This window comes from Colias croceus, chromosome 25, assembly GCF_905220415.1.
Source record: "Colias croceus chromosome 25, ilColCroc2.1".
Lineage (NCBI taxonomy): Eukaryota > Metazoa > Arthropoda > Insecta > Lepidoptera > Pieridae > Colias > Colias croceus.
This window is the reverse complement of record NC_059561.1, coordinates 6,274,661-6,301,808: the sequence shown is the minus strand read 5'-3', so window position 1 is coordinate 6,301,808 and position 27,148 is coordinate 6,274,661. Positions and strand designations below refer to the sequence as shown.

General features: G+C 32.8%; 1 protein-coding gene across 1 annotated transcript in view; it reads right to left on the bottom strand.

Moving 5' to 3' along the window:
• Window positions 1–27,148, bottom strand: part of LOC123703322 — a 131,602-nt gene that overhangs the window by 93,469 nt on the left and 10,985 nt on the right. The window contains exons 4-12 of the mRNA XM_045651281.1: window positions 22,534–22,683; window positions 15,756–15,926; window positions 15,166–15,269; window positions 14,683–14,807; window positions 10,814–10,905; window positions 3,961–4,055; window positions 3,162–3,282; window positions 618–827; window positions 36–206 (exon numbers count right to left, since the gene is read on the bottom strand). Coding sequence (XP_045507237.1) covers window positions 36–206; window positions 618–827; window positions 3,162–3,282; window positions 3,961–4,055; window positions 10,814–10,905; window positions 14,683–14,807; window positions 15,166–15,269; window positions 15,756–15,926; window positions 22,534–22,683 — 1,239 coding nt within the window. The remainder of the gene's footprint in view (window positions 1–35; window positions 207–617; window positions 828–3,161; window positions 3,283–3,960; window positions 4,056–10,813; window positions 10,906–14,682; window positions 14,808–15,165; window positions 15,270–15,755; window positions 15,927–22,533; window positions 22,684–27,148) is intronic.

The window sequence follows — 27,148 nt, the reverse complement described above, 5'->3', positions numbered from 1 at the left end:
GCTCTTCGATTTGAGTTTAAGTACTCGTAACTTACCTCTAACAACTCATCTCCCACACGATATATCCCCAACTTAGCCACAGGTCCGTTAGGCGCTATGGCTCTAATATAATGCCTCGCTTGAACTTCCTTTCCACCAACTACCCGCACTGTTCCTTCTAGTGATATACCCAGACCGCTATCCTTTTCTTTTATTATTGAACCCACCTGTAATTAATGATATTATACAATGTTAATTACAGTTTTTATCGATACCACAGTATTACAATCCATACTAATATTATAAATGCGAAAGTAACTCTGTCTGTCTGTCTGTTACTCAATCACGCCTAAACTAATGTACCAATTTTCATGAAATTTGGTATGGAGATATTTTGATACCCGAGAAAGGACATAGGCTACTTTTTATCCTGGGAAAATGACGTAATCCCGGAAATCCCATAGGAACGGGAACTATGCGGGTTTTTCTTTGACTGCCGGGTGAAGCCGCGGGTGGAAACCTAGTGTTGCAATACTGTCTATGAATATATTTTCATAACTCTTTCAAAGTTATTGTCTCCTGGTACCTACCTACCTTTTTTTACTTTTTTTTTTCATACTGTTTTTTGCTATACTCACAATAACATCATACTGGTACTGATGTCCTGGCCAATCAGGTTCGTTCTGCAACAAATCCCGCCACTTATCCTGTATCCGTCTTGCATCTCGCTCGCACACATCGTCCCTCCCTATCACTATCTCAGCTTCCTCTGAAGGGGAGGTGGGGGAGGGCAGGTGCGGTTGGATTTCCGATTCTGGCTCCACTTCTATTACTGTTGATTCGTCGTACTGGAAGAGGTTTTTAGTGGATTTTATTTATAGTACGATGAAAGTTAGTAATATAATCGAATGAATTAGCAACAAACGATGTGTTTTTCCTATAATGCCACCTAGTTATAAGACGCGGTTTCGAACAGATGATTTTTTTTTTAAATTTTGTTTGGTTTGACCTAAATATTATTTCTGCTGCAAAATAACCTAAAAATAAATTTTAACTTTTTCGCTACTTTTTTGAATAATAATTTTTGAACATTCTAACAAAATCATTTACAAAAAACCTACGCACTAAAACGATAGTAGCTACCTAAAATAGCATTTACTTTTATTTAACTCCCAATGTCTCTTACCCCATTGAAACTGTAGATACTTAACAAGTTACGTGACGAAATACTTCTCACAATTTCAGTATTTTTTTTAAAGTGAAACTTTTATTACATCGCACTATGTGTTTTTAGGCCCGAAAAAGTTTCAGTCTTGTTTTATTGGAAATATCTAAGGAGCTTCTCTTTTTAAATGCACGAGTAGAACACCCAGAGTTTTATTTCAAAAACACGATTTTTAAAAAAATATTTAAAATATTGGAATTTTCGCGGCCGACTGAGCTAAATAAATTCGTATAAAAAAAATAGATACACTAGATAATTTATTATGTTGCTAATATATGTAGTGATTACAGGCGCAAATTATCCCTTTTTGAAATTTTAGATATTGTCGATAGAGGCGAAAGTATTGTAATTTTTACTGATTTTCGTTTTTATTTTTTTATATTATATGCAGGCGTTAGTAGAATCTCTGTTTAGTACCAAAAGAAGCCTTGAACTGAGGTCTACATGTGACAAAAATACCACATTCTAACCACGAAGTTATTACGAGATATCGATTTTCAAAGAATTCAATGTCAGGGTTGTCCCTAATAAAAAAAGTGAAAGCTGTTTTTTAACAATTATATAAATCGTCTATCTATTACCAAGTTTTTGTTTATGGTTTAAGTCGTTAGTTATAGTCGATATTTTAATATTATTCAACAATTTTTAATAAAATATTAAAAAAATTGGAATTTTCGCGGCCGACTGAGATAAATAAATTCGTATTTAAAAAAAAATAGATACACTAGATAATTTATTATGTTGCTAATATATGTAGTGATTACAGGCGCAAATTATCCCTTTTTGAAATTTTCGATATTGTCGATAGAGGCGAAAGTATTGTAATTTTTACTGAGATTTATGATTACTATGATCAATGCTCGAAATATTGACAAAAAAGGAGATTAATTTGTATTAATTTGATATTATTGAATTGTCTTAAAAATCAATTTTTTCAATATCTCCAGAATTGATAATAGGTTCTACTGTCGCATTAAAAGTTAAAGGGGATATTTACCGGATTTACGGCAAAATGCTGTTAAGACGTCGACTTTATTGCTTAATTTTTTTTTTATAAATAATTTATTGAAATTTTTTTTTAAATAATTTATTGAATAATATTAAAATATCGACTATAACTAACGACTTAAACCATAAACAAAAACTTGGTAATAGATAGACGATTTATATAATTGTTAAAAAACAGCTTTGACTTTTTTTTATTAGGGACAACCCTGACATTGAATTCTTTGAAAATCGATATCTCGTAATAACTTCGTGGTTAGAATGTGGTATTTTTGTCACATGTAGACCTCAGTTCAAGGCTTCTTTTGGTACTAAACAGAGATTCTACTAACGCCTGCATATAATATAAAAAAATAAAAACAAAAATCAGTAAAAATTACAATACTTTCGCCTCTATCGACAATATCGAAAATTTCAAAAAGGGATAATTTGCGCCTGTAATCACTACATATATTAGCAACATAATAAATTATCTAGTGTATCTATTTTTTTTATACGAATTTATTTAGCTCAGTCGGCCGCGAAAATTCCAATATTTTAAATATTTTTTTAAAAATCGTGTTTTTGAAATAAAACTCTGGGTGTTCTACTCGTGCATTTAAAAAGAGAAGCTCTTTAGATATTTCCAATAAAACAAGACTGAAACTTTTTCGGGCCTAAAAACACATAGTGCATCGTCTTAAACTTTTTGGTCTGTGTAGCGCATGTCGCGTGTATCGCGGCTGCCGAGTAGGTATACCTACTCGGCAGCCGACCGACACGCGACATGCGCTACACAAAGCAGTGTTCGGAACCGTTCGAACAGTTTCACTTTTACCGTGGTTTCATAAAACCACACAACATTTTTTTTTAATTTGCCCAAGAATTTTTTATTACGTTTTATACCATTCACCTGCTTTTGAATTTTTTCACTATTCCTTCATAAAATGTATTCCATGATAAATAAACTCACCACACTAAAGCTGTACTTAGCGAGCGATGTAACGGAGGGGCTGGGCGGCGCCACGGGCGAGCGGCCGCGCTGCGCCGCCAGCGCTTTCTGCAGACGCTCGTAGCCCACGCCGCGGAGATATCTACAAATTGTTTGGTAAAAATCATGTTTTTAAGCTATTGCATAGCTTCTATCGCGGGCCTTGAGCGCGGGGACCGAATCGAGAAATTCCGTAACGAAAAAACCTCACGCTCCCCACTCCGACGGGCGGAGGTGTGGCTTGAAGGCGTAGCATGCAATAGCGCAACCGCGGCAGTCCCCGAGTGCCACACGTCTTTTTTTACGAAAATAAGACTTAAATATTATAAAGCTGAAGAATTTGTTTGTTTGAACGAGCTAATAAGTCAAAACTTACATAAAACGTAAATAAATTATAATTTTTCATTTATTTACTAATCACATTCGCTTAAAAAAGCCTTTTGACGAATGGTAACACATTAATATTAAGTAATTTCTTATTCTACTAACAAATGGATCTGTGTTATTCGTACCCTATGGAAAATAAATAAAATTAGAATCCTCACAATTCACAAAACATCACAGTTTTAACGATAGGCCCCTTCGCGTCCCGTAACATGGCGACTGCACGATAGGGTCTATAAAACTTAAATCACTATCAAAGCACATTTATTCAATCACAAATTCAAATTATCATTATTTGCGGAATGTAGTTATAAAGATCACAAATCATAAGCGCCAAAAAGCCTAAAAATTAAAAAGCACGCTTTTACAGGCACTACACGGGATAAGCTGCAATCACCTTAAAGCCTTCAGTTTAACGATGGGCCCCTTCGCATCCCGCAACAGGGCGACAGCGCGATGGTTCGTCACACCGTGCAGCGGCACTCCGTCCACCTGAAAACAATACAGGTACGGATTAGGTGGTTTTGGGGCCCTGTTTGCACACTAGAGCGAGAAATAGGGCGATAAATTTTAAATTAATAGTTTTCGTTATAAGGATTTTGTGTAGATTAATAATATAAGCATTAAAATATAACATTTAAAAATAAATAAATAAACATTTCCCTTTTATTCTTATTAAACAGTGTATACAATAATTATAATCTACATTAAAACAGTTTTTAAAAACTAAAGACGTTATTAACAATTTAACGCTATTGAATTTTTATAATATCGATTCGACTTTCGAGTACATACGTGTATTATTGTCATGAGATATTACATCATTTCTTTTAGAATGAATTAAATATTCAACATAAAACTTCCATGAAACTATTGTCTCCATAACAGCGAACAACAGACTACCTACAGGTTGTTGGAGACTATGTTCCATACAACGCAGACATTTTGTATAAAATAAAGGGCCCCAAAGATTTCACGCCCCAACATCACACAATAGCAAGTGGTACACTAACGACGCTTACTGAATAACTCTTTAAACAAAGCCTTACTCACAGTCGCGTTAAAGTTTTTATTTACGTTCCTACTTCTATAAATTCTTAATGCCTTTCTTGAAGTAACGGGGATTAACCTAATTCTTTGTGATATAAAATTGTGTTTATGCGTGTTAATATATTTTATGATTATGTTATTGAACTAATTTTCGTTTATAGATTAATGGCTTCATTTTATAATTTGTTATCGAAATAACTTTTATTATTCGTATTTACCTAAGATAACAATTACTTTAATTTCATCGAAAAAGACACCAACTTCAAAATAAGCTCATTCATATATCTGCCATTATCAAATCTGTTACTTAAAACTAACACAAAACGTTACCTATTTCAAAAAGTTCAATGCTTCAAACTCAATGCACCAATAACAAAAATATTTGCCCTAATTATTCACACATCAAATCATTAGCAATCGACAGTTATCATAAGCAAGTCCAACAAACTATATTTACCAAACAATCACAAACACGAGCTGCACAAATTCACACGTACACTCTATGGATAATACGCTAATCTATCAAATACCACTATTCAATATCACATGCCAAGTAGAAATCATGTTTTCGTACAAAACTGTTGGATTACAATTCTCTAACAACCTGCGTCAGTCTCTAAATCTGGAATACGTTTGTTTATGGAACGGAACGGGGAAACGTGCTTCGTAATTCATTTTTATTATAACTATGAAATGTTTTCAAAATTTTCTTTGCGCGAGATGTTTGCGGGATTTGAGTGGAACAGCGATACGCGGCTTTTAATGTAATTGTATGGACGTGGAATAATGCAACTGTGGATATTTAAACTGATGCTTTCTGTAAAAGTATTTTAAAATATTTTTTATATACTTAGACCAGTCAAGCTTTTCAACTTTATAACGTAGTTTTTAACATCATTTATTCGATTAATAGTCTACGACTCATTTAGAGCTCTTCAATACCTCTTCCACTCACAATCTCTTGAAAGATGAGCAACAAAATAAAACTCGTTTTCTCTCCAAATGATAAAATAAAATGACATAGAAATGAGTCTTTACCACGACTTTAACCACGGCCATTTTTGCTTTATTGTGCAAAATGTCGCCCTAAATAACATTACATTATAACTTGAGTTTCGTTTTAAAGTATTTTAAATTCAATGTTTAATATCGCGAAATAAAAATATGTATGTAACGTAATATTTAAAATTAGGTTTTTTATTACATAATCTATGCAGTCTAAAGCAGTCTACCCGGATAAATAATATAACAAATAATTCGCTTAGTTATCTATAGAAAGGTTGTCGTGTAATGTATAAGTCACATAAAACCAAACAAGAATTAAACGTAACATAAATGACACCTACATTTTACATGTCTTCACAAACTTTACAAAAAGCTCCCTACGGGAGCTTGAACAAATTCGTCGTAACTAGTTAAATTCTGAGTTTAAGTTGGTTTTGAACAATTTCGAGCGTGTCAATAAGTATAATTTTAGCGTATTTTATGAAATTTAGGTTAATTTTAATATTGGACAAGACTTGTATGTTCATTTAAAGGTTTATACGTATGAATTGCTCTATATTACTCTTTTAACGAACATATTACCACTGTAAACAGAATACGAATCATATTTCCGTGATATTGCTACGTACTACTCTAGATCAATTTTAACTCGACCATATGCTACAAATATTTATCCAATATGAACACTATAATATTGCACAAAACCTTACATAATCCGTAACCAAATTACCCATCAAATTACGAAAAATAATCAACGTGAACTGAATTTAAAATTAAATAACACTAAAGTCGCGTAATGTCTGAAAAGAGTCAATTTTCCCATTCATTTACCACTCGACCCAAATACAAACAAATCTATTGTTGAATAATGCGGATGCTATACTGCATTGCGCATTGGTTTTATCTCAGATACTTAAATATAATTTAATTTTAATTATCGATTTTTAAACTGCAATATCAATTATGAGTAAAGTCTGCGATATCTGAATGAATTTCTCCAGTTCTATATCCCATCTTACAAATACTACTATTAATAATTGTAGTATCATTTATTGAATACGAATCCTGCTCTAGCTCCGCCCAGGTAAAAAGGAATAAAACTACTACGACTGTACATAAATATAGCTTTTTATCTTGCAATAATAATTAACGGAGTTTTCTTCCTGTAAACGAATTTCCTAAATTATTTATGTAGGTAGTATTATTTAAATAGTAGTATTTATTAATTACAAAGTTTAGTGTTATCAACGTATTATGTCGACATTAGCTTAATTTCGTGTGTAGTTTTCGATACAAGATTAGATAAAAAATGAAACATCACTGCGCAGTTCGAATTATATCAATTGCCCCAGGGAGATTCTTCCAATAATATCGGTCAATTAAGGAAAGCTGGCATGTTCACAGTACTCACACTTATGCAATTTCACTTACAGTATGTTCAAAAATAAATGCGACTCTAGTTTCATTTTAGACTTGAATTGTAAAATGGGTGCGTTGTAGATAAATATATGCAAATATAATTATGAAAGCTCTCATAATTTACCTGTAAAATTATAATTTAAAAGTAAATCAATTGATGAACTTAATTATTTATTCTAAAAATAATCAATTGGATAAAAGTATTAATAATCATTCAATTATCAAATAATAATTAAATTTCAGGTCATAAAAACAATACAAATAACACGTGCGCTCACTCCCAACACACGGATGGTTGTTTTGATAATGATTTAAATGACGGACGTCTTCTGCAGTTGCGGAGCAGTCTTGTCCTGACTTTGGTCGAGTAAAAATATCTAAGAAATATTATATTTGTAGTGAGTACGTAATACCTACCAATACGCGCTAACAAATACGTGTTACATGTTTATTGTATAATTTTCACACTATTGGTTTTAAACTCAAACTCAAACATTTATACAATTAGACTTCTTCTAGAAGCACTTTTGAATCGTCATAACAGTTTAACAGTTTTAACATTTACCACCAATTCAGAAAGCAGTATCTATAGAGAAGAAGAAGAATCTATTTAATCATAATCGTAATCTTCTACTTCACTGAAACTTTCATCGCTCGAAGAACTCGATGTTTCGCCGTCGGAATTTCTTAATGTTATTATAAATGAGTCAGTGTAATTATCTACTTTTGGTTCTAATTGAATATATTTTTCCTCATGTTTTCGCGTCTTTCTCCAAACGTCACTAAACATATCCAGACTAATAGCATTTGCTTCCTTTCTAAATAATTCTTCCACAGTTTTCAAGTTAAAGTTCACATTTTGTGATGCTACTTTCCCTTTAATTATGCCCCATAGTAACTCTATTGGGTTGAGTGCTGGATGGTATGGTGGAAGGCGCAATACACTATGTCCATGATCTTTGAGGATTGCATCAAGTAAAAATTGTGTATATAGTTTGGCGTATTTTTTTTAAATAATGTCATAAAGAATAGGTATTGTGTTTTATTCTGGATATTCACTCGTCTTTTAATTCTATTAAATATGCTTAGGATATGTCACAACTAAGCGCTCTTAAATATTTTCCGCAAAATTTAATTACGGATCAACAACTTTACGAACACTTCCAAAGAACACATACCGCAATAAGACATTGGTATTCAATTTTAAGTAAGAACAACCGATATCGTTTGTAAATTAATGTAAATGGTGATAAGTGATAACTCTGATTATTAATTAGTAATTTGATTTTTGAAAAAAAAAATGCCGATTTTAGTCAAAATTTATATTTTTCTAACAAGATCCTTATCATCCAAATTTCCACCTTGGTGAGAAAAATTGACATTTCTAATGAAAATGAACAAAAAATTAAATGATTTTATTAAATACTGTAAAATAGTCTTTAATTCTTCCATTTACTGTATCACAAAATTCTTCATAGATTTTTAGATATTCGTACTACACCAATAACATCACCCTGTATTTATAAACAATTGCAAAATATGACACATACATAGGCCGGGAGATACTGACACAAAATTTCGGGTCATTTGTAACAGAATGGCGGTTCTACAGAGGTCTTATTACGCAATGACAAAAAGAAAAATGATGGTCAGACCGCTGGTACCGGCGGACTAGTCGCGTGGGCGTAAGTCACACTCGTCGAATAAGTAAGACCCCTCTAGACCGCCATCCTGTTACAAATGACCCGAAATTTTGTGTCAGTATCTCCCGGCCTAACATGTGCAATGTGTAAATGTGTTGACGTTCCAGCTCTTCTTAATATACTTATAGCCATATTGGCACGCTATGTATTTGTTAAAATCATTTCGTACCAACCTATACATCTTCATACATTCCTATAAATCGATACTCATCAATTACTGTTACCTCGACAACAACAACGCATTTGCGATATCCTCTTTGTGACAAAAAAGTTTTTGAAAATATGTAGAAATACGCAATTTATTTGCATGCTAAACTTCTATTATCAAAGTTAAATTTATTCGTTTTAACGTAAACAGTGTCTCAATGTTCGTTTTATCGGAGGACTGCATTATAGCAATTCTATTGTTGAACTCGTACAAAGCACATATATTTAGCTTTATCTAGAACTTTCGTTGAGTAATGAAAACTATTCTATTGAAACCGTTTTTAATTTCACCGCATTTTGTGCAGATGTGTTTTGTGGTTTGCTTTTTAATTAACCTTAATGACCAGTGCTTTAACGCATAAATGTTGCTGTATTACTCGCATATTAAAAAATATTTTTATGAAATGGTAAGTGACAAAATACACTAAAATATATTTACGTTGTGAAAACTACTGTATTCTATTAATAACACTACTTTGCACACTTTTGCTGTACTGGAATTAGCCCATTAGTATAAGGATTACGAAAAAAGAAGTAAGAAGTCTTGTTCTAGTACCAAAAGATTTTTTGCCAGTTTTAATTACTATCAAAGTTATTTCTAGTATCCGTTATAATATTCATCAATACACATTTAGACTGAGAACTTCCTTTATCAGAGATGTGAGTTGTGACCCAATTCGAATAAACAACAATATCGATACAGCTTACAATTATTCCCATATTGTATAAACCTCTATTAATACCGCAGACTACAATACATCTCTAATTACTGTTCCATTCTATATAATATTGTACACAAGTTGTAGGATCAATTGATAAAATTACACGCCACTCGAAACACAATAAAATACAATAGGGTCGGATTGTGAATGGCTACCAGTTTTTGAAGGAGTAATGTTACAGAAAAGAAACGGATTTTAGTCAATGTTGAGTACAGTCAATTAAGATTGGATGTAATTCTTGACTGTATAGGTACTCTTGAAGTCTTGAGAAAGTAATACAAGTTATATTGATGGCATTATTATATTTTTCTGCTACGATTAACTATTACATAATACCAATGAATTTTATTATAACTCGTCTTAAAATAAAGCCTAGGTTTAAACAGTAATAAAAAAATATTAAAAATGAATCAAAATTTTTTACACTGAATAATAATAGAAAACACAAGTAATAGATTTGAAGATATCCAAAATAATGTTTTCTTTAGGTACCATTTTCGACACTTATTATGCTTTTCATAAAAACATACAGACACAAATACTTAATCAGCTCTACTTATTCAAGTAAAATTCAATAAGTTATATGTAACTATCATAAACTGTAAAATCTTCCTATTAATAACATTTCTATAAAAATTATAACTTTAGGGCGCCATTCACGAGGCCCTAAACAAAATCCCTCCCTGTACTTGACTAACGAGTTTTGACACGTCTATTAAAGCGAACACGGCGCGGGCGTTGCCTTTTTTCATTCTTCCATGATAATTAACAACCGCCTGTACAGTGTACAACCTTAATAGACTGCATAAATCACGGAAAAAGGAGAAAAACTTTTCACAAGCTTGTATTGTCGAGTTTTATCAGCTAGGTGATATTTATTGGCGTTTGCTGTAAGTTTGTATGAAGAATTCTTCAGAGTATGTATTAAGCTAAAGTTGAATATAACGTGTGTAATCATTCAACGTGTTTCATTTTGCCTTGACAAAAAAATGATAAATATATTTAAAAAAAATAAGTTAACCTATAACGTTTGTTTTCTAGATTAGCGTCAAAATAATGACAATAAACTAGTTTTTCGTAAGTCATTACCATTTTTAACACACATTGCTACCAAAAATTTACATTTCTAAATATTATTTATTACCTCAACAATCCTATCGTTGACTTGTATCTTCCCGCAGAGATCAGCTGCGCTTCCCGTGCTGATGCTCTTCACGAAAATACCGCTTAGTTCCTCTGAAATATAATACTTTTTTTATAATATGTATTTCAATAAATATAGAGTTACGCTTGAATTAATCCAAATACACTACGTATATACGCTCCGCGGTTATACCTGCAATGCTCCGCCTATAGCTTTCCTCGATAAATGGGCTATCTATTACCGAAATAATTTTTCAAATCGGACCAGTAGTTCCCGAGATTAACGCGTTCAAACAAACAAATTTTTCAGCAAAATAAATACTGTCACACAACACAGGGTTTTCATTGCCCATTTATAACATTATTTTCTTCAAGAGCAAGGGTGGGTCTAGTACATACATATTATATTATCAAAGAAGAGCTATTATCGCAATCAAGGTAACAAATTACCGAGAAAGGCACCTGTAATGTCCATTACTTAAATAAATTAGATTTTGGTACAAGCCACAGGCGCTACGTTTTCGTTAAATAAAAGTGTAAGAAATAACACTTTCTCTGTATTTAAGATTAAATAACGTTATTATTAGATAGTAGGTAAGTATCCAATTTAATTAAGCCCAGCTATTATCTAAATTATTCGGAATTTAAGAAGCTACATAATTAAGGTGGGAACTATTGATGATTTAGGGAATAGATACATTATAGATAATAGAGAGAAACTTTTAATGTAGTTTAAAATAACGAATGACAAAAGTGACGGGAGGTAAAGTAACGGAAGCTAAAGTGACGTGAGTTAATGTGACGGGAGATAAAGTGACGCGAGGTAAAGTGACGCGTGTTAAAGTGACGGGAGGTAAAGTGACGGGAATTAATGTGACGGGAGTTAAAGTGACGGGAGTTAAAGTGATGGGAGGTAAAGTGACGGGAGGGAAAGTGACGAGAGTTAAAGTGACGGGAGGTAAAGTGACGCGAGTTAAAGTGAAAGTTAAAGTCAAAATTATTTCGATTTAGGGAATAGATACTTAAAGATAATAAAGGGAAGCTTTAGATGTTGTTTAAAATAACATATTATGACAAAAGTGACGCGAGTTGAAGTGACGGGAGGTAAAGTGACGAGAGTTAAAGTGACGGGAATTAATGTGACGGGAATTAATGTGACGGGAGTTAAAGTGACGGGAGGAAAAGTGACGAGAGTTAAAGTGACGGGAGGTAAACTGACGCGAGTTAAAGTGAAAGTTAAAGTCAAAATTATTTCGATTTAGGGAATAGATACTTAAAGATAATAAATGGAAACTTTAGATGTAGTTTAAAATAACAAATGACAAAAGTGACGCGTGTTGAAGTGACGGGAGGTAAAGTGACGGGAGGTGAAGTGACGAGAGTTAAAGTGACGCGAGTTAAAGTGAACATTGAAGTCAAAATTATTTCGATTTAGGGAATAAATACATAAAGGTAATAAAGAAAAACTTTAGATGTAGTTTAAAATAAAAAATCACAAAAGTGACGGGAGGTAAAGTGACGCGAGTTGAAGTGACGGGAGGTAAATTGACGAGAGTTAAAGTGAAAATTAAAGTCAAAATTATTTCGATGTAGGGAATAGATACTTATAGATAATAAAGGGAAACTTTAAATGTAGTTTGTAATTGATGATACTATCTTAGATCAATAGCTCGTTTGTAATCGGGAGTAGCCATTCAAGTAACAAGAATAACATAATATTTGTTTTTAAAATATCTGGAATTTTTTACGAAACAATAATGTTTTTAAGTCAACTTAAAACTGATATTTTATTCAACTACAGGAGAGTGAAGCTGCAAGCATAATTAATACACAGAATATTTAATACCTTTATAATAAAGTATCATAATATCTAGATACCTAGGCCGGTGGAAATTAATATTAATCCCTCAGCCTCCGGAATCACAGACACAATAGAAAATCTATTGTGTCGTGGTCTCATTCCCATTGGGCCGCTCGGTGGTCAATGGGTTATATTCGCAAAGCATGATGTAGTTCTGCATTTTTGGTATGTTGTTTGGATCAGTCATGTTAATACCAATTTGCAACTTCGAAAACGGATTTAAAACAAAATTTAACCAACAACCTCCGGTTATAAAATACCCAATATAACAAAAAATCCTGTTTTAAATCTGTCAAAATATAATTTCTCAAACATGAAAACATCCTGCTTTATATCCGTTAAAATATATCATTTCTCAACCTTCCAACATGTTCCAAGCGTAATATTACTGTGTGTCTCATAACGCGAAAATATATTGTTTACACGGAGATAAATTTGTGTTCTTGATAACACTTATCAAGATTACCTACTATGTTCTACGTTGACAGAGTTGTTTTGGTGTGCAATTTTCGTTCGTTCTTCAATTTATTGTATGGAAGATTATCACGACTAATGTGAAAAAGGAGGGTTATGTTCGAGTGTATATATTTTGTAGGTATGTATTTATATTGAATAACTAGCTTCCGCCCGCGACTCCGTCCGCGCGGATGCTGGTCTTCGCGTGGATGGTTTATTTCTCCATTTTGAGTACCTAACTCTGACAATGACATCTTATAAATATCTATCTATTGAACCCAAATACGGCTAGGCCTATATTAATACGCAACGTGTGTTCGCGGTTCTACAGAACAACGTCTATGGATAAAACTCAAAAATTAAGATAATTTTTTTTCTGCGTATTTTTCCGGGATAAAAAGTATTCTATTTTATGCCCAGGATAATAAGGTATAATTATACCAAGTTTCATCGAAATCGAACCGTTAGTTTTCACGTGATGCCTGAACATACATACAGACAGACAGACAGACAGACAGACAAAAATTTTTTTAATCACATATTTGGGCTTGGTATCGATCCAGTAACGACCCCTGCTATTTATTTTTTCAATATTTTCAATGTACAGAATTGACCCTTCTACAGATTTATTATATGTATAGATAATTATTGTCTAGTAAAGTACTATACAGTTCCGTTTTCATGACAAAATAGTCGTACGGATTAATTAAAATGAACAAAATCCAAAATAAAGATTGGCATTTAATTTGAATGCAACCAACTTTTCCGTTTTATTTTTTCCCGAATCGTATAAAATGGAATATCAAAATTATCAGCCCTGCAACCAACATTAATAATAATTATTAGGGACAAAATATCATGTTTATTTATGCCTATAATAACCTTACAAAAATCCCAAAAATATGTTTTCAGTTTATATTTAGTCACAATACAAGCTACCTATGTTTACAATCTTTTTTGTTTATCACGGTAGCTCGCTTCGTCCGCGTTTTCAAACTTTTTGCCGTTTATTCTTTTTAATCCGATTAAAAGAACCGCAAGGCTGATATTAAATATCGCATTCCCGTGGAAATGGGTTTTAAATATTTTTTTCAAGACACAGAGTTTTAATTAAAAGTATTTTCTCTATTTTTTGTCTAACGTATTATAAAGAAGATTTGATTTTATGTTTTTAAAACTGATTAATTAATTTTTAAAATTCTATAATAGATAAAAGCTAGAGTGAAAAGATTTATTAAGCATTTATTAAAAACTAGCTTTTCGCCCGCGTTTTCAAAGGAAAACCCGAATAGTTCCCGTTCCCGTTGGATTTCCGGGATTACCCGCAATAAAGAAGAAGGGAAGTTACCCTCTATATGTGTGATAAATTTCATTGTAATCTGTTCAGTAGTATTTACGTGAAAAAAAAACATACACACACACATCCCCAAAAACTTTCGCATTTATAATATTAGTTGGAAGTTGGATGGATAATATTGACGTAGTTGTTACCTGTATCTTATTATAGACAAACTTACCAAGCAGTAAACAGTAACTACATAATATAAACTTACCTTGTTCACAAACATATCCCGCCACAGTAATTCCCAGTCCTAAAGCGGAATCTTTATTCAGGTCCACTTCATAGCTTATTGTTTCTGGTTCCCCGGTACCTCGCACCGCCATGTCTAAAGGTAATCTGAAGAAAAAGTGTAATTATTCGAGAGAAAAGTATTTTAATTATAATAAATTATTTATAAGTATTTAACATGTCTATGTGTGTGTATTTAACATGTGGATGTATATAATTGACACGTATACACATATATTTAGCACGTGTACATGTTTATTTAACATGTTTGTGTGTTATTGTAACTATATAATCTCTGATATGTGTAAGAGTATATTTCACATGTCTTCGTGTGTTTACATGTTTACGTATATTTGACACGTCTGAGTGTGTGTATTTGACATGTTTGCGTATATTGAACATGTATATGTATTTTATGTGTTTCCTTAATGTGTTTGTGTGTGTGTGTATGTGTGTGTATACTTACCGTAAAGGCGGTGGTACTTTAGGTGGTGGTGCGGGGATGAGCGGCGGGCGCGGGGAGGGGGCGAGCGCTTCGCGTGGTACTACTGCTACTATGGATGCTACTGGCTGGAAGAGTAGCTTTATTACATGTTTGTAGTGTTATTTGTTTGTAATAATCCAATTTAAAATTAATGTTACATAAACTGGATTGCAAACGAGTTTTATTAATATTTAATGTTTTTGCTTTTAGAATTAGGTGTTTTTTTTTTATTTCATGTTGTGCAAAGATAAATATTTATAATATTTTATATCTGTTGAATTGAATACATGTTATAAGTTGTCACATGTACAATATACATATTAAATTATGAAAATAAAAACGTTCAATTGGTATAAAAATTGAAAATGGTTTTGAAAAAAAAATTACACAAAACGATCCATTATTAGGTATAGCACAATAAGACACATATATATATATAATGTAAAAAATAAAACGATAAATAATAATCAGGTACTTAACAGACATACATTAAACCCTTTAATTTCAAAATAACTTTATTACCGTTAATCGTATTTTTCAGTAGGAATTATATTATCTGTTCCATTACTTACCCTATGATGATAAGTTTCCTCAATAATAGTGGGTGGTGGTGACGGCGGCGTGGTATCTTCGCACAACGCACCGAACCCATCATGGCCGGCGTCAGACAGTCGCTTCTCTAGCTCTATGGGGTCCGCGAGTAAACGAGACGGGACTATCGGCGCTTGTGATGCTCCCAGCGACTGATAAATATTAAACAAAAGATAAATTATAAATGGTAAATCGGTGGTAAATTCAAAGAATGTAATGGCGATTCAAAAGTGCTTCTGGAAGAAGTCTAATTGAATAAATAAATGTTTGAGTTTGAGTTTGAAAACAAAACATACTTATAAGACAACTACAAACAATGATAATCAGATGTTTGGTCGCGGTAATAAGTTTCTCTCTAACCTCCTAACAGCTATCTCTAAACACAAAAAATCAGATCATAGAGTCGCTCCGTTGTGATGTCAAAGAAGGGCAAACATACACAATTCCAATTCCACACTTAACATCTTTATTAGACAATCCGCTCTATGCAAGCATAGTATAATATGTACCAAACTTAAATTCCATGGAATATCCGTATCTATACAGAAGGAACAAAACATAGAGATTGATGGTGAAGTTTATGTTTCAGGAAAATCAAAAGTAAGAAAGTTTTAATGCCTTAAAATAGCATCGCCTGCCAAAAACAGGGACGACTCGAAAAGTTTGTGCGACTTTAATCCTTAAAGTGAAATACTGTATATTTTCTATTTTAAGAATGAAAGCATTTATATTTATATTAAACTTAATTTACGGATAAAGATTTAAGTAAGTCATGTCCTTGTCTATAATTAACCACAGTCCACAGCTTACAACGATAATTAGGTACCAAAATGCTTTAAACAATAATATTATTTACTAGCTTTCCGCCCATGACTAAAAACTTCCTCGAGATGGTTCTCTGTCAATTAAAAAAAGACGTGTGGCACTCGGGGACTGCTGCGGTAAAGCTATTGCATAGCATGCCTTCAAGGCTCAAGCCACACCTCCGTGCCTGTCGGAGTGGGGAGCGTGAGGTTTTTTCGTTACGGAATTTCTCGATTCGGTCCCCGCGCTGAAGGCTATGTTTTGATACTATGTTTTGATACTATGTTTTGATACTATGTTTTGATACTATGCAGTGATGATTATACAACCATGGGCGTAGCTAGCCATGGGCACAGGGTGGGGCAACAATAAAAAATAATATGTAACTAGCAACTATACCCACGGTCTTATCCCGGTTTATTTTTAGGGCTTCGACCCTCAAAAAGAAAAAAACAAAATCCTTATAGATCACTTTGTCGTCCGTCTGTCTGTGTGTCTAAGACCTTTTTTCTCAGGAACGCGTGGCTGTATCAAGCTGAAATTAATAAACCAACACAATCAAAAGATACAGCCGTTTATGTTGAAATTTTCATCACTATATTTTATAGTTTAACTTTCTATGTATAAATACAAGAATATGATGTTTTAATTTCTTTTTACCAAAAAATATACTAAACATGTCTAAGAATAATTGTCTACGTAAATTGAAAATTAAACCATTTTAAATGGTAAATATAACGCAGTAAATAAAGCATTTAAACTCGCACTTCCGATCCAATTTCATTTTTGTTTTAGGTTAAGGGTCACTTATTGACCATAAAAACACAAAATGACAGATCCAGGTGGAGCTTTGCTCGCAATCTTTTAGGTTTTGGCCAATATCTCGAAAACTATCCACTTTAGGGCAAAAGTTACTGAGACTTTTTTTTTTGTAGAAAGTAAAATTTCGCATCTTTTATACTCTGTAAACATTTCTTGTATAAATTACTGTTTATGGTAACGGTGTAAGGTCTATTTAATGAACCGGTTTATCGTTTTTTGCTAATAACTCATAAAATATTGGATTAATCAATAAAATGCATCTAGCTATTTTTTAAGATCACTTTATTCTCTACAACTTTTGTTTGAAACATTTTTTTTAGTGCCCATATTTTTTGAGTCGTAGAACGTTTAGTGTAGAAATGCCGACGCTCGGCGGGTGACGCGGCAGACCAAAAGATTTTTTACGGATGTATTTTTTTTTTTTTTTTTTTTACCTAAAATAATGAACCTAAGGTATCATTATTGAAAATTACGATCTAGCCTTTTACTATAGGCTAATGAGTAATATAAATCTAACTTAATTTGCTAGGTATAGTATGTCTAAGAATGTGTCCATTAACACTTTTCTTAATGTCTCTATTTAAGGCGAAGACACTTTATTCATGTGTTCTTTATGAATAGCAATCACTATATTACACTGACACTTCACTAAACTAACTCAAAAGGTTTTGTCCTTTTCAGTCTTCTCACTATGTCCGTGTTGTCAAGGAGCTGGATAGCCTCGACGTTCACATGATGGTGAAGTCTGCGTTCGTGAGCTTCGGCGTTCTTTTTAATTATGTCCGTGACGAGATCTACTTTAAGGTCCCGATGTAGGTCGTCATTTCTAATGTACCACGGAGCATTCACGATCTCTCTCAGTACTTTATTTTGGAATCGTTGTATGATAGTGATATTGCTTTGTTTGGTACAGCCCCAAAGCTGACTACCATAAGTCCACAAAGGCATAAGGACTTGTTTATACAAGAGTAACTTGTTTTGCTTTGAGAGTGAAGAATGCTTGCCAATTAGCCAGTACATAGCCTTATAGCGAAGCTCTAGCTCTTCGCGTTTCTTTTTGACATGAGCCTTCCAGCGAAGCTTTGCGTCAAGAGTCATACCCAGATATTTGGCTGTATTTTGATAAGGTATTACGGATATTACGGATACGGATGTAATGAAGGCGAAGAAGAGATTTCCAATGCATGCATGTGGATTTTCGCCGTTTCCGAAACGGAAAAAAATTTGATTTTTTTTTACAGAAAAATGAATTTTTTAGACATTTTTAAAAATATTCTCCTATCATTTTCTTTTTTTTTATTCTTGCATCCGAATATAAATAATTACTCAATATTGTTTAGTTGTACGAAATATACATAGGTATACGAAACATACTTTGAAATTTTCTATTTTTCGACCGGTAATCCAACATCAAACGTTAAATAACTCAAAAAGTGTGGACATAAGAAAAAAAGTTTCAAATAAATTGATCTTAAAAAATGGATGGTTTGGAACTAGCCAAAAACAATAAACCAGTTCATTAAATAGGCCATAAATCGTACACGGTTAGTTTTACAAAAGTTTACACGGTATAAAAGATACGAAATTTTACTCTCTACAAAAAAGTCAAAATAACTTTTGCTTTAAAGTGGATAATTTCCGAGATATCGGCCAAAAACTTTTCTTTAAGATTGCGAGCGAAGCTCCAACTGGATCTGTCAGCATTTTGTGTTTTTATGGTCAATAAGTGACCCTTAACCTTAACTTCGTCTATTTTCATTTTGTTCATTTAGCTTACCATCAGGCAAGGCGTCGCTTCGGCTCATTTTCCTTCTTATATCATAAAAAAAACAAAAGTGAAATTTGATCGGAAATTTAGTGCGAATTTGGCAAAAAAAAAAAACAGCTTTATTTAGTGGAGTAACAGTACTACCCGTCTTTCTACTCATGTGGTACTACACTACTTTTTCTGTCACGAAAATTTATAACACGTAAGAACCTAACATGGAAGCCCTATCTTCTTTTTTTCGTGCGTAATTCGACGTCCATCCAAAAATGTGTCCCTAACTTTAGCCGTTTGGGCGCTGATGGGCGTATGAAAATTTGTTAATCAGTCAATTTAGAGTTAAATAATTGCTCAAAGGTATTTGACACACACAAACGAAAAACAAAAGGATTATGTTTGTGAATGTATGGGGTCAATCGTGCGCAAGCTTTTTGTTTAGATCGCATTTTTTTGAGTCGATTGACAAGTTTCGAGTGTGAATTTTTTTGCGGATATTAAGTTTTGTCAGTACCTAGATAATTATTTTTTTTTAGATTTGGTTAGGTACCTTCCAGGTGAGAGCCAGGGTGGGGCAAGCGCCCCACCCTGCCCCACCGTGGCTACGCCCATGTATACAACTCAAAGAACTTTAACCAACAAAGGATATCAATCACAATTTCAATCCACAATTTCAATACATCGCTGCAATCCATAGTTGGTCATTGAGCTATTATTACGTACCTGTAGTACATAGTAACTCAATGTAGTTGGTATTAAATTCACACCGTTAATTGTGCCACAATTATCTGATTAACACATTACGTGCTATGTATGAACAATATTATCAAAGCCGCTAATCCACTCGTCGATGGATAACATTCAATTAATCAGTGTCACTGGAGCTTCAATGAGCGTCGGTTCGATCGGATATTACTTAATTAATCTGCAGACATTTCCCGTGCTGGGAAAATTCCGATATTTTTTCAATGGCAAATCCACAGCACTTTTTATGCAAGATAGTTTATAAAAAATAAAACAGTGAATATTTAATAGACTGTTTTCAATTGTATGTTATTAGTATGTAGGTAAGTATGAGTATTTTTTGGCAAATTGTGTAGTAGTTCAAAAGACTTAATGAATTTTAACTTGAGAGGTTTATCATTTGCTTTAATTATTATTAGTGATAATATGTTTTTAATAGAATAAAAGCGATTTTTGCGTCACATTTTCTTGAAGAAAATGTACATGTTTTTTTATGATAACAATATTATATACTAAATTTTGGAATAAACAGTATTTTTGTACGGGTCTACGCGAATAAAGTTGCAGGCTCTTTTCTTCCTCCAACTTTCTATTATAAAATTGCGAGTCAGGAATTTAATCATAAAATAGATACTTTAAAAATATTTAATTCAGAGATTATAAAAGTCAATATTAAAATCGCTGTTTGACTAACAACAGAGCGTTGAAATTTTATATAAATTTGTTCAACGCTTTTTTTCCCTTTTTATGTCTGTAGTAAAGAGGAACGTTATTCCAGGATACACTTTATTAATTTATATTTTTTTTAATTCCGAATAGAATGAATTCCGAATCAAATCATAATTTTATATGCAAAAACTCATAAAAAAATTATTGTATGCATGATTGTAATTTCCAAAAAATTCCGTCATCCATTACAACTTCAGGGTTGTCTAAATACATATTAAATAACTTCCAAATCAGAAGCACTTATTAGGTTTTTTTTCTGTAATATTAAATTTCCAGAACCTTCTCCAGTCATTGTACCGTATTAAGACATTTAGCAACAAACACCTGCCTTGTATAATATGTTAAATATCCAACCTATGTAGGTAGAAATGGAAGAACATTTACAATGTCTTGTTAATTATTACTACCCTATATTCTGTAGCAGTAACATCATCCCATAAAAAGTGTATAAAACGTCTACTAAATCTCAAGGTTTGCATAAATACGAGCCCTTCGACAAACGTTTAATTACATGACGTCATTAATTGTCGTTTATATCAGGAAAATTCCATAGGGTTGACATAAATGTTTTTAATATAAATTGAGTGGGAGCGGCCAGTAATTAACATACTGGAGTCCTGGTAGGGATGCCGATAAAGTTCATTATTCTGTTATGCAATTTATTGACTTGCATGAAGCGTTTTTGTACTTTTTATGGAAAGAGAGAAAGGGTAGGATTTTTGTGAAATTATATGTGTTAAATTTCAGTACTTTGGAAGGGTGACATTGTAATTGATATCCTAAGTTTATCTGTGAATAGTGCTCATCCGCGAATCTATGTCAATTGACCAAAAAAATGCTTATTAAAGTGGTAAGGTTAGAGTATTAGGTAAGTCGGTAGTCGAAAATTATAGGTAAGCAGCAACTTGTAAATGAAAAAATATTATAATTATTTTATTTTAAATCAACTAAACCAAAAAAACTGCAGTATATGCAAGCATCTCGCATAATATTTGTAGGTAGATAAAAATAAATTGTCAAAGTAGGGTAGTTTTTACTGAAGACTACTTATCGTCGGTTGTTATTTAGAAAATATTCATTTCTGGACTCTTTATCTGGCATTAAAAGTTAAAACGGAAGAGATAAAGTTTTATTAGAGTTATTTAGACGTTGGATTTGTCAACGGTTCTCGAGTTTATGGATTGTTACTTCTAAATTATTCATCAATGTATTTATTATCTGCCATTAAAAGTTGTACGAGTAATGCTCAGGATTCACTGGAATTGTTGTTTCCCAAAACATTTATTGAAGTTAAATGTACAGCTGCAGTTTTTATGGTAAGTATTCTAAGATTGTAGGTAATTATTTAATATGCAATATGTGTTATTAAAATGGAGGAAAAATAATTTAAAATCCAGTACTTTCTGCTTGATTTGTGCCGAATTCGCGTGAGATTCCAAAAATACTCAATTTGTTTTAAAAAAGTTTCGTTTATTGTTTGCTTATTTCTTAAATAAAATTATAAATGAAAACCTGTTGTAAATTTTTTTACCATAAGATAATATACAGGGTGTCCCACTATCGGTATAATAAGCGGGACTTGTAGTTTTGCATACACTGCTTCGCTACTATGAGCATTAATTTGTCTATGAAAACAATCTTACGATAGTTCACGTGCAGGTGGCAAAGTTGAGTGGGTTGCTTGTTAGGGGTGTACACAATATAGAGTTTTAAGAAATTCATCTATTTGTCAAAAAAAATCGTCTGGAATTTTATAAGTATTTTTTACGTACTCAGCGTATGCAAAACTATAACCTCCTTGGGGCTTAGTATACCGTTGTTGGGACACCCTGTATATCTTTACGAATAACAAAGATTATCCAAAGATGAGTAACATTGCCTTCAATTTCCCTACACACCTGCATGTTGGTATGCGCGGGGCGAGCGACCAGCAAGCGCACGCAGGCGCCGCACTGCCGCAGCACGGCGGCCGCTTGCCGCGCGCACATCCCCACCACGGACACCGCGCCGATGCGCAGTAACATGTCACCGCTGCGTAGTCGCCCATCCTGGAGACAATTAATTTCATCATCATCATCATTTTTAATAGCAGAAGAAGTAGGTACCCAATAGACGAACTACGCCTATACTTAATTTAGATGGAGGGTGTTACTTCCAATAAAACTGGATTTAAAGGTTCTAATATAAATAATTTGCTAATTATTCGCATTGTATAGGTATCATCCCCGTTGTATATGATAAAAATGTGCATTTTATGATATACGGGGAACAAGAAAAGGCGTGAAACCTCGGGCGCATCAAACCGAAAGAGTAGCACATGTAATCATGATCAAGGATCAAGGATAGCAAGGTATGCTTATTAATGTTTTTTATTATTTGAAATTTTCAAAGAAGACATAAATTTATATTTTGTGCAGTGAAGTCCTGCTGTGTGCTGGATAAAGAAATAAAATAATAGCAAACAAGCGCTGATTTTCAGTGGTACCGAACTGACGTAATAAAGTTCATTTATGAAACTCACAACAACGAAAGGAGCTTGCTGCATAATGAAGTTATGTCGACCTTCACTCATCTGTTCACGAATTTTATATTTTATGAAAAAAATTGTTTTGATCGTAATTATATCAATGGGGATGAAATTAACAACATTATCACGCCAATGAGTGAAGTTTGAATCTCATTTTGACTTTTTGTGTGTCTTTTTGCAACTTGGTGCGCGTATCGAATAAAATAATCCCGTCTGATAATGTATAATAATTTGTCTCTATATTAGAAGCTCTTGAGTAAAAATTTTCCTGTAATAACTAAGCCCCCGGAATCACAGACACAATAGAAAATCTATTGTGTCGTGGACCGATCGGCCCGCTGGGGGCTCAATGGGTTATAAAATTATAGAGTTTCACATTTTTTTAAATAAGTAAATAGAGTTTTAAAAAGTGATAAACACGTTTGATAAGCTCATTAAATTGTTGTATTGTCCCCGATCTTTGATGTGTGTACAAAGTTTGAATGAATTTTTTATTTTATGTGGGTCAAAACCAGCTATAAACGAGTAGGTTACATATACCTACAAACATACAAGCATAAATGCCTATGATACAGGTGAAGCTAATAAAAGCGTGTTTAAAAGAATCACTCTAAAATATTCAATGCTATAATCAACTTAATTTCCACACACTTAAAAGATTAAAAGCCCAATTTCCAAAACTATTACACATAATCTATTAATAAAACTTCGTAAAAACAATCCATTTTTAACTTACACCATAAGCAACTTGCTCGAATTGTTTACAAATTCGTTTCATAAGAGGTTTGTTAACCATCTGCGTTAGATTTACAACGCTATGTATCATGAACGACTTTGATTGTCCATTTGATTGATTGTTTGGTTCTGTAATGCAATTATTTTTAACGATACCGAAAAACCTCTTTAGAACAATGTTTAAAGAGTTTCATTGTAATGTTTTCTTTGTAGCTAAGTCGATTTTTAAATCCTTGGTAAAAAATCGCTTCTTAAATAAATTACACTACATTTTAAAAATATTAAACTATACTCGACTATTAAAAAACACCTTTCTGAAATGGTTGGTTAATACGATATTCGAAGAATAAGCCAAAGATTGAAGAATCAGCCCTAAACAAAAAATGTTCTTTAATTGGCAACTGATTACCCGTAAAAAAGAGCTTATATATATATATCTTGATTTACGTAAACATTGTCTCTTTAAAGAAAGCTCCTAATTCCCTTGTGGAGTATGAACTGAATTTCACACTTTTAGTAGAAAGTCGGTGATTAGTCTTTATACTTATATCTAATGTAATAATCTTACGATACTAAAAGACAAAATAAAATCTCGTTAAAGAAAATGCTGTTTAGATTCTTGCTGAATATTTTCTTAAATGGGAGACTTTTACCATAATAAAGTCTTCTTATAAACGTATTTTAATGGCGTGCATTTAAAGGTACATATTGCATACTTTGATACATCGTTAAATAACAATACAAGGCAATAAAAAGCCAACGACACGCAATACATACCTAGAGCATCCCTTATTGAACGCTTTCTAAAGGTTATTGCTTCGTGGAACAATAAACACATTTATTATGATAAATTGAAACAATACGGGCTATTATCGAATGTGGAATGGGAGCGTCGACACTTTACATAATTGCTTTCAATACAGAAGGCTACCTCTTTTTTCTTTTATGTATTCAAAGAATGAATTATTGTGTGGCTCACTTTAGAATAAAATTTGCGCAATAAGTGATATTATAAAATACTTAGACTGTATAAGTGTATAAGTAACTATATATTTTAGTATATTTTCGTGAATGTTTAAAAAAAATACTTTAAGGAATATACTCGCGAAATATAGATAGAACTAGATTTCCACCCGCGGCTTCGCCCGCGTTTTCAAAGGAAATTCCGCATAGTTCCCAGTCCCGTATGATTTCCGGGATAAAAACTATCCTATGTGTTAATACAAGTCACCCTCTATATATGTGATAAATTTCATTGTAATCGGTTAAGTGAAATTTGCGTGAAAGAGTAACAAACACACACACACACACATCCTCACAAACTTTCGCATTTATAATATAAGTAGGATCAAACAAAAAAAAGCTTTGATTGAATTATATCAATGTTGACTACAAACCACTGAAAATCAGCACTATACTATTATAGTACAGTATTATCCGAGTTGATTCATGTAAAAGAAACTGCGCACTTACAAGATAAATAGCAAAAAGGTAATGAAATGCAAACACTGTTGTCATGACTACTGAATAACATGTTTGTTTGGAAGGGCTGCATGAAATGGTTACAAGGGATAAAACTGGGCTTTGGATTCAACTATGCACCATTCATGGACTTTTGTATATTTTTCTTAATTATACGAAGGAGTCATTCATTATTTCCCTTTTTGTTTATTTATCAGACTCACGCACACATACACAGCAGTCAATAACAAATAAAAAATAATAAATTCTTAGAATTATTTAGATAACTTTATATATAAATTATTTAGGTATCTACGTATCAGTTCATGCTCAAAGACCAATTAAAAATAATACCTAAATTATATTATCAACCCTACGTATAGCTTATTTTCCATTTCTGACGCAACAGAAATGAAACTGTATAATTTAATGTCTCCAATTCTATATCTTCACGTTTAAAAGTTTTCTTTGGAAAGGGAACTTCTAACAAGGTTAATTACAAATTCGTAACTCGCGACAAACTTCAAATCAAAATTGTAAACTTCGTGAGACGTAGGTGTTAAATAAGATCATGTTTTTTTATTAAAATATAATGTTACCTTTACACTCTTCAATAAGTATTAACAGTCATCCTCGTTGGCCTGTACGTCTATTAGGTACCTTACAGACGGTTTATGGTTTTTGCCCAATGACCTATTATACTAGTAGACGCGGCATACGCCAACATCATTGCACTAAAAAACAGCGTATTTAATACATACCTACTTACTAACGCATTATCACCAATACAGTTGTTCTCTCTTTCACTCTCACGCACGAGACATAATACATGTCTCACTCATGTACTTCGTAATAACAACTGCCGATTAAAATATAAAAAGAACGTCCAGCCACGAGGCTGAATGGTGCGTGACTAAGTGAATCTCGGGCACTTAGCTGAGTTTTTTCTTGCCAAAATAGAGAGCGGGTAACGTATCTAGCTTTTTTATATATCATAGGTTTTTGCCTGAGCAATGCTTTTGGTGTCCACACAATCCAATGCGGGATCGACATACTTTTCCGCAGGTCGGACACAGTAAATATTCGTATGCTTAAGTGGTGGATAAAATGAATAATACAAACAGATTTGTAAACTTATTTTCTTTTGGAATTTCATAATCAGCATTGATTTGTTATTTCCGAACATCACATCCCACAAAGAATGAGCGTGTGTCATGTGTGTGTGCAGCACACGCGTCAGAAGTGAAAATTTGGCAAGATTAAAGATACCAAAATCGTCGCCTTACTCCATGACGTGACGGTATTGCCACCGACCTTGAAATTTTACGCTCAACGCGCCTAAAGAAATTTCACCTTAAAAATATAAAAGATCTGTCTATTTGAACAACGTTTCACTTCAAAAATAGAAAAGAGCTATCTATTTGAACAACAAGATCCAAATTGGCTCATTGAATTTCCTAATAAAAGTAGTTCTAACAGAGTTTAATAAGGCACAACCGTTCCGCATATTTCGTTACCGCATACCACTTACATAAGTTTTTACCCCTTCTCGTATTTATTACACAAGCGAACTTGCGAAGAAACTTCGATAATTTATGGCGAAGCAACCCTAGTTGTAACCCTCTTACCTCAGCATACGGTCTGATTGTAGAACTTTAAATTGGTCTACGCCTTATATTAAGACAATTATTAGGTTTTTGGTATAAGTAGGTAATCCTAACTTATACCTATACTAATATTATAAAGAGGAAAGGTTTGTAATTATGTATGTAATATGTATGTATGTATGT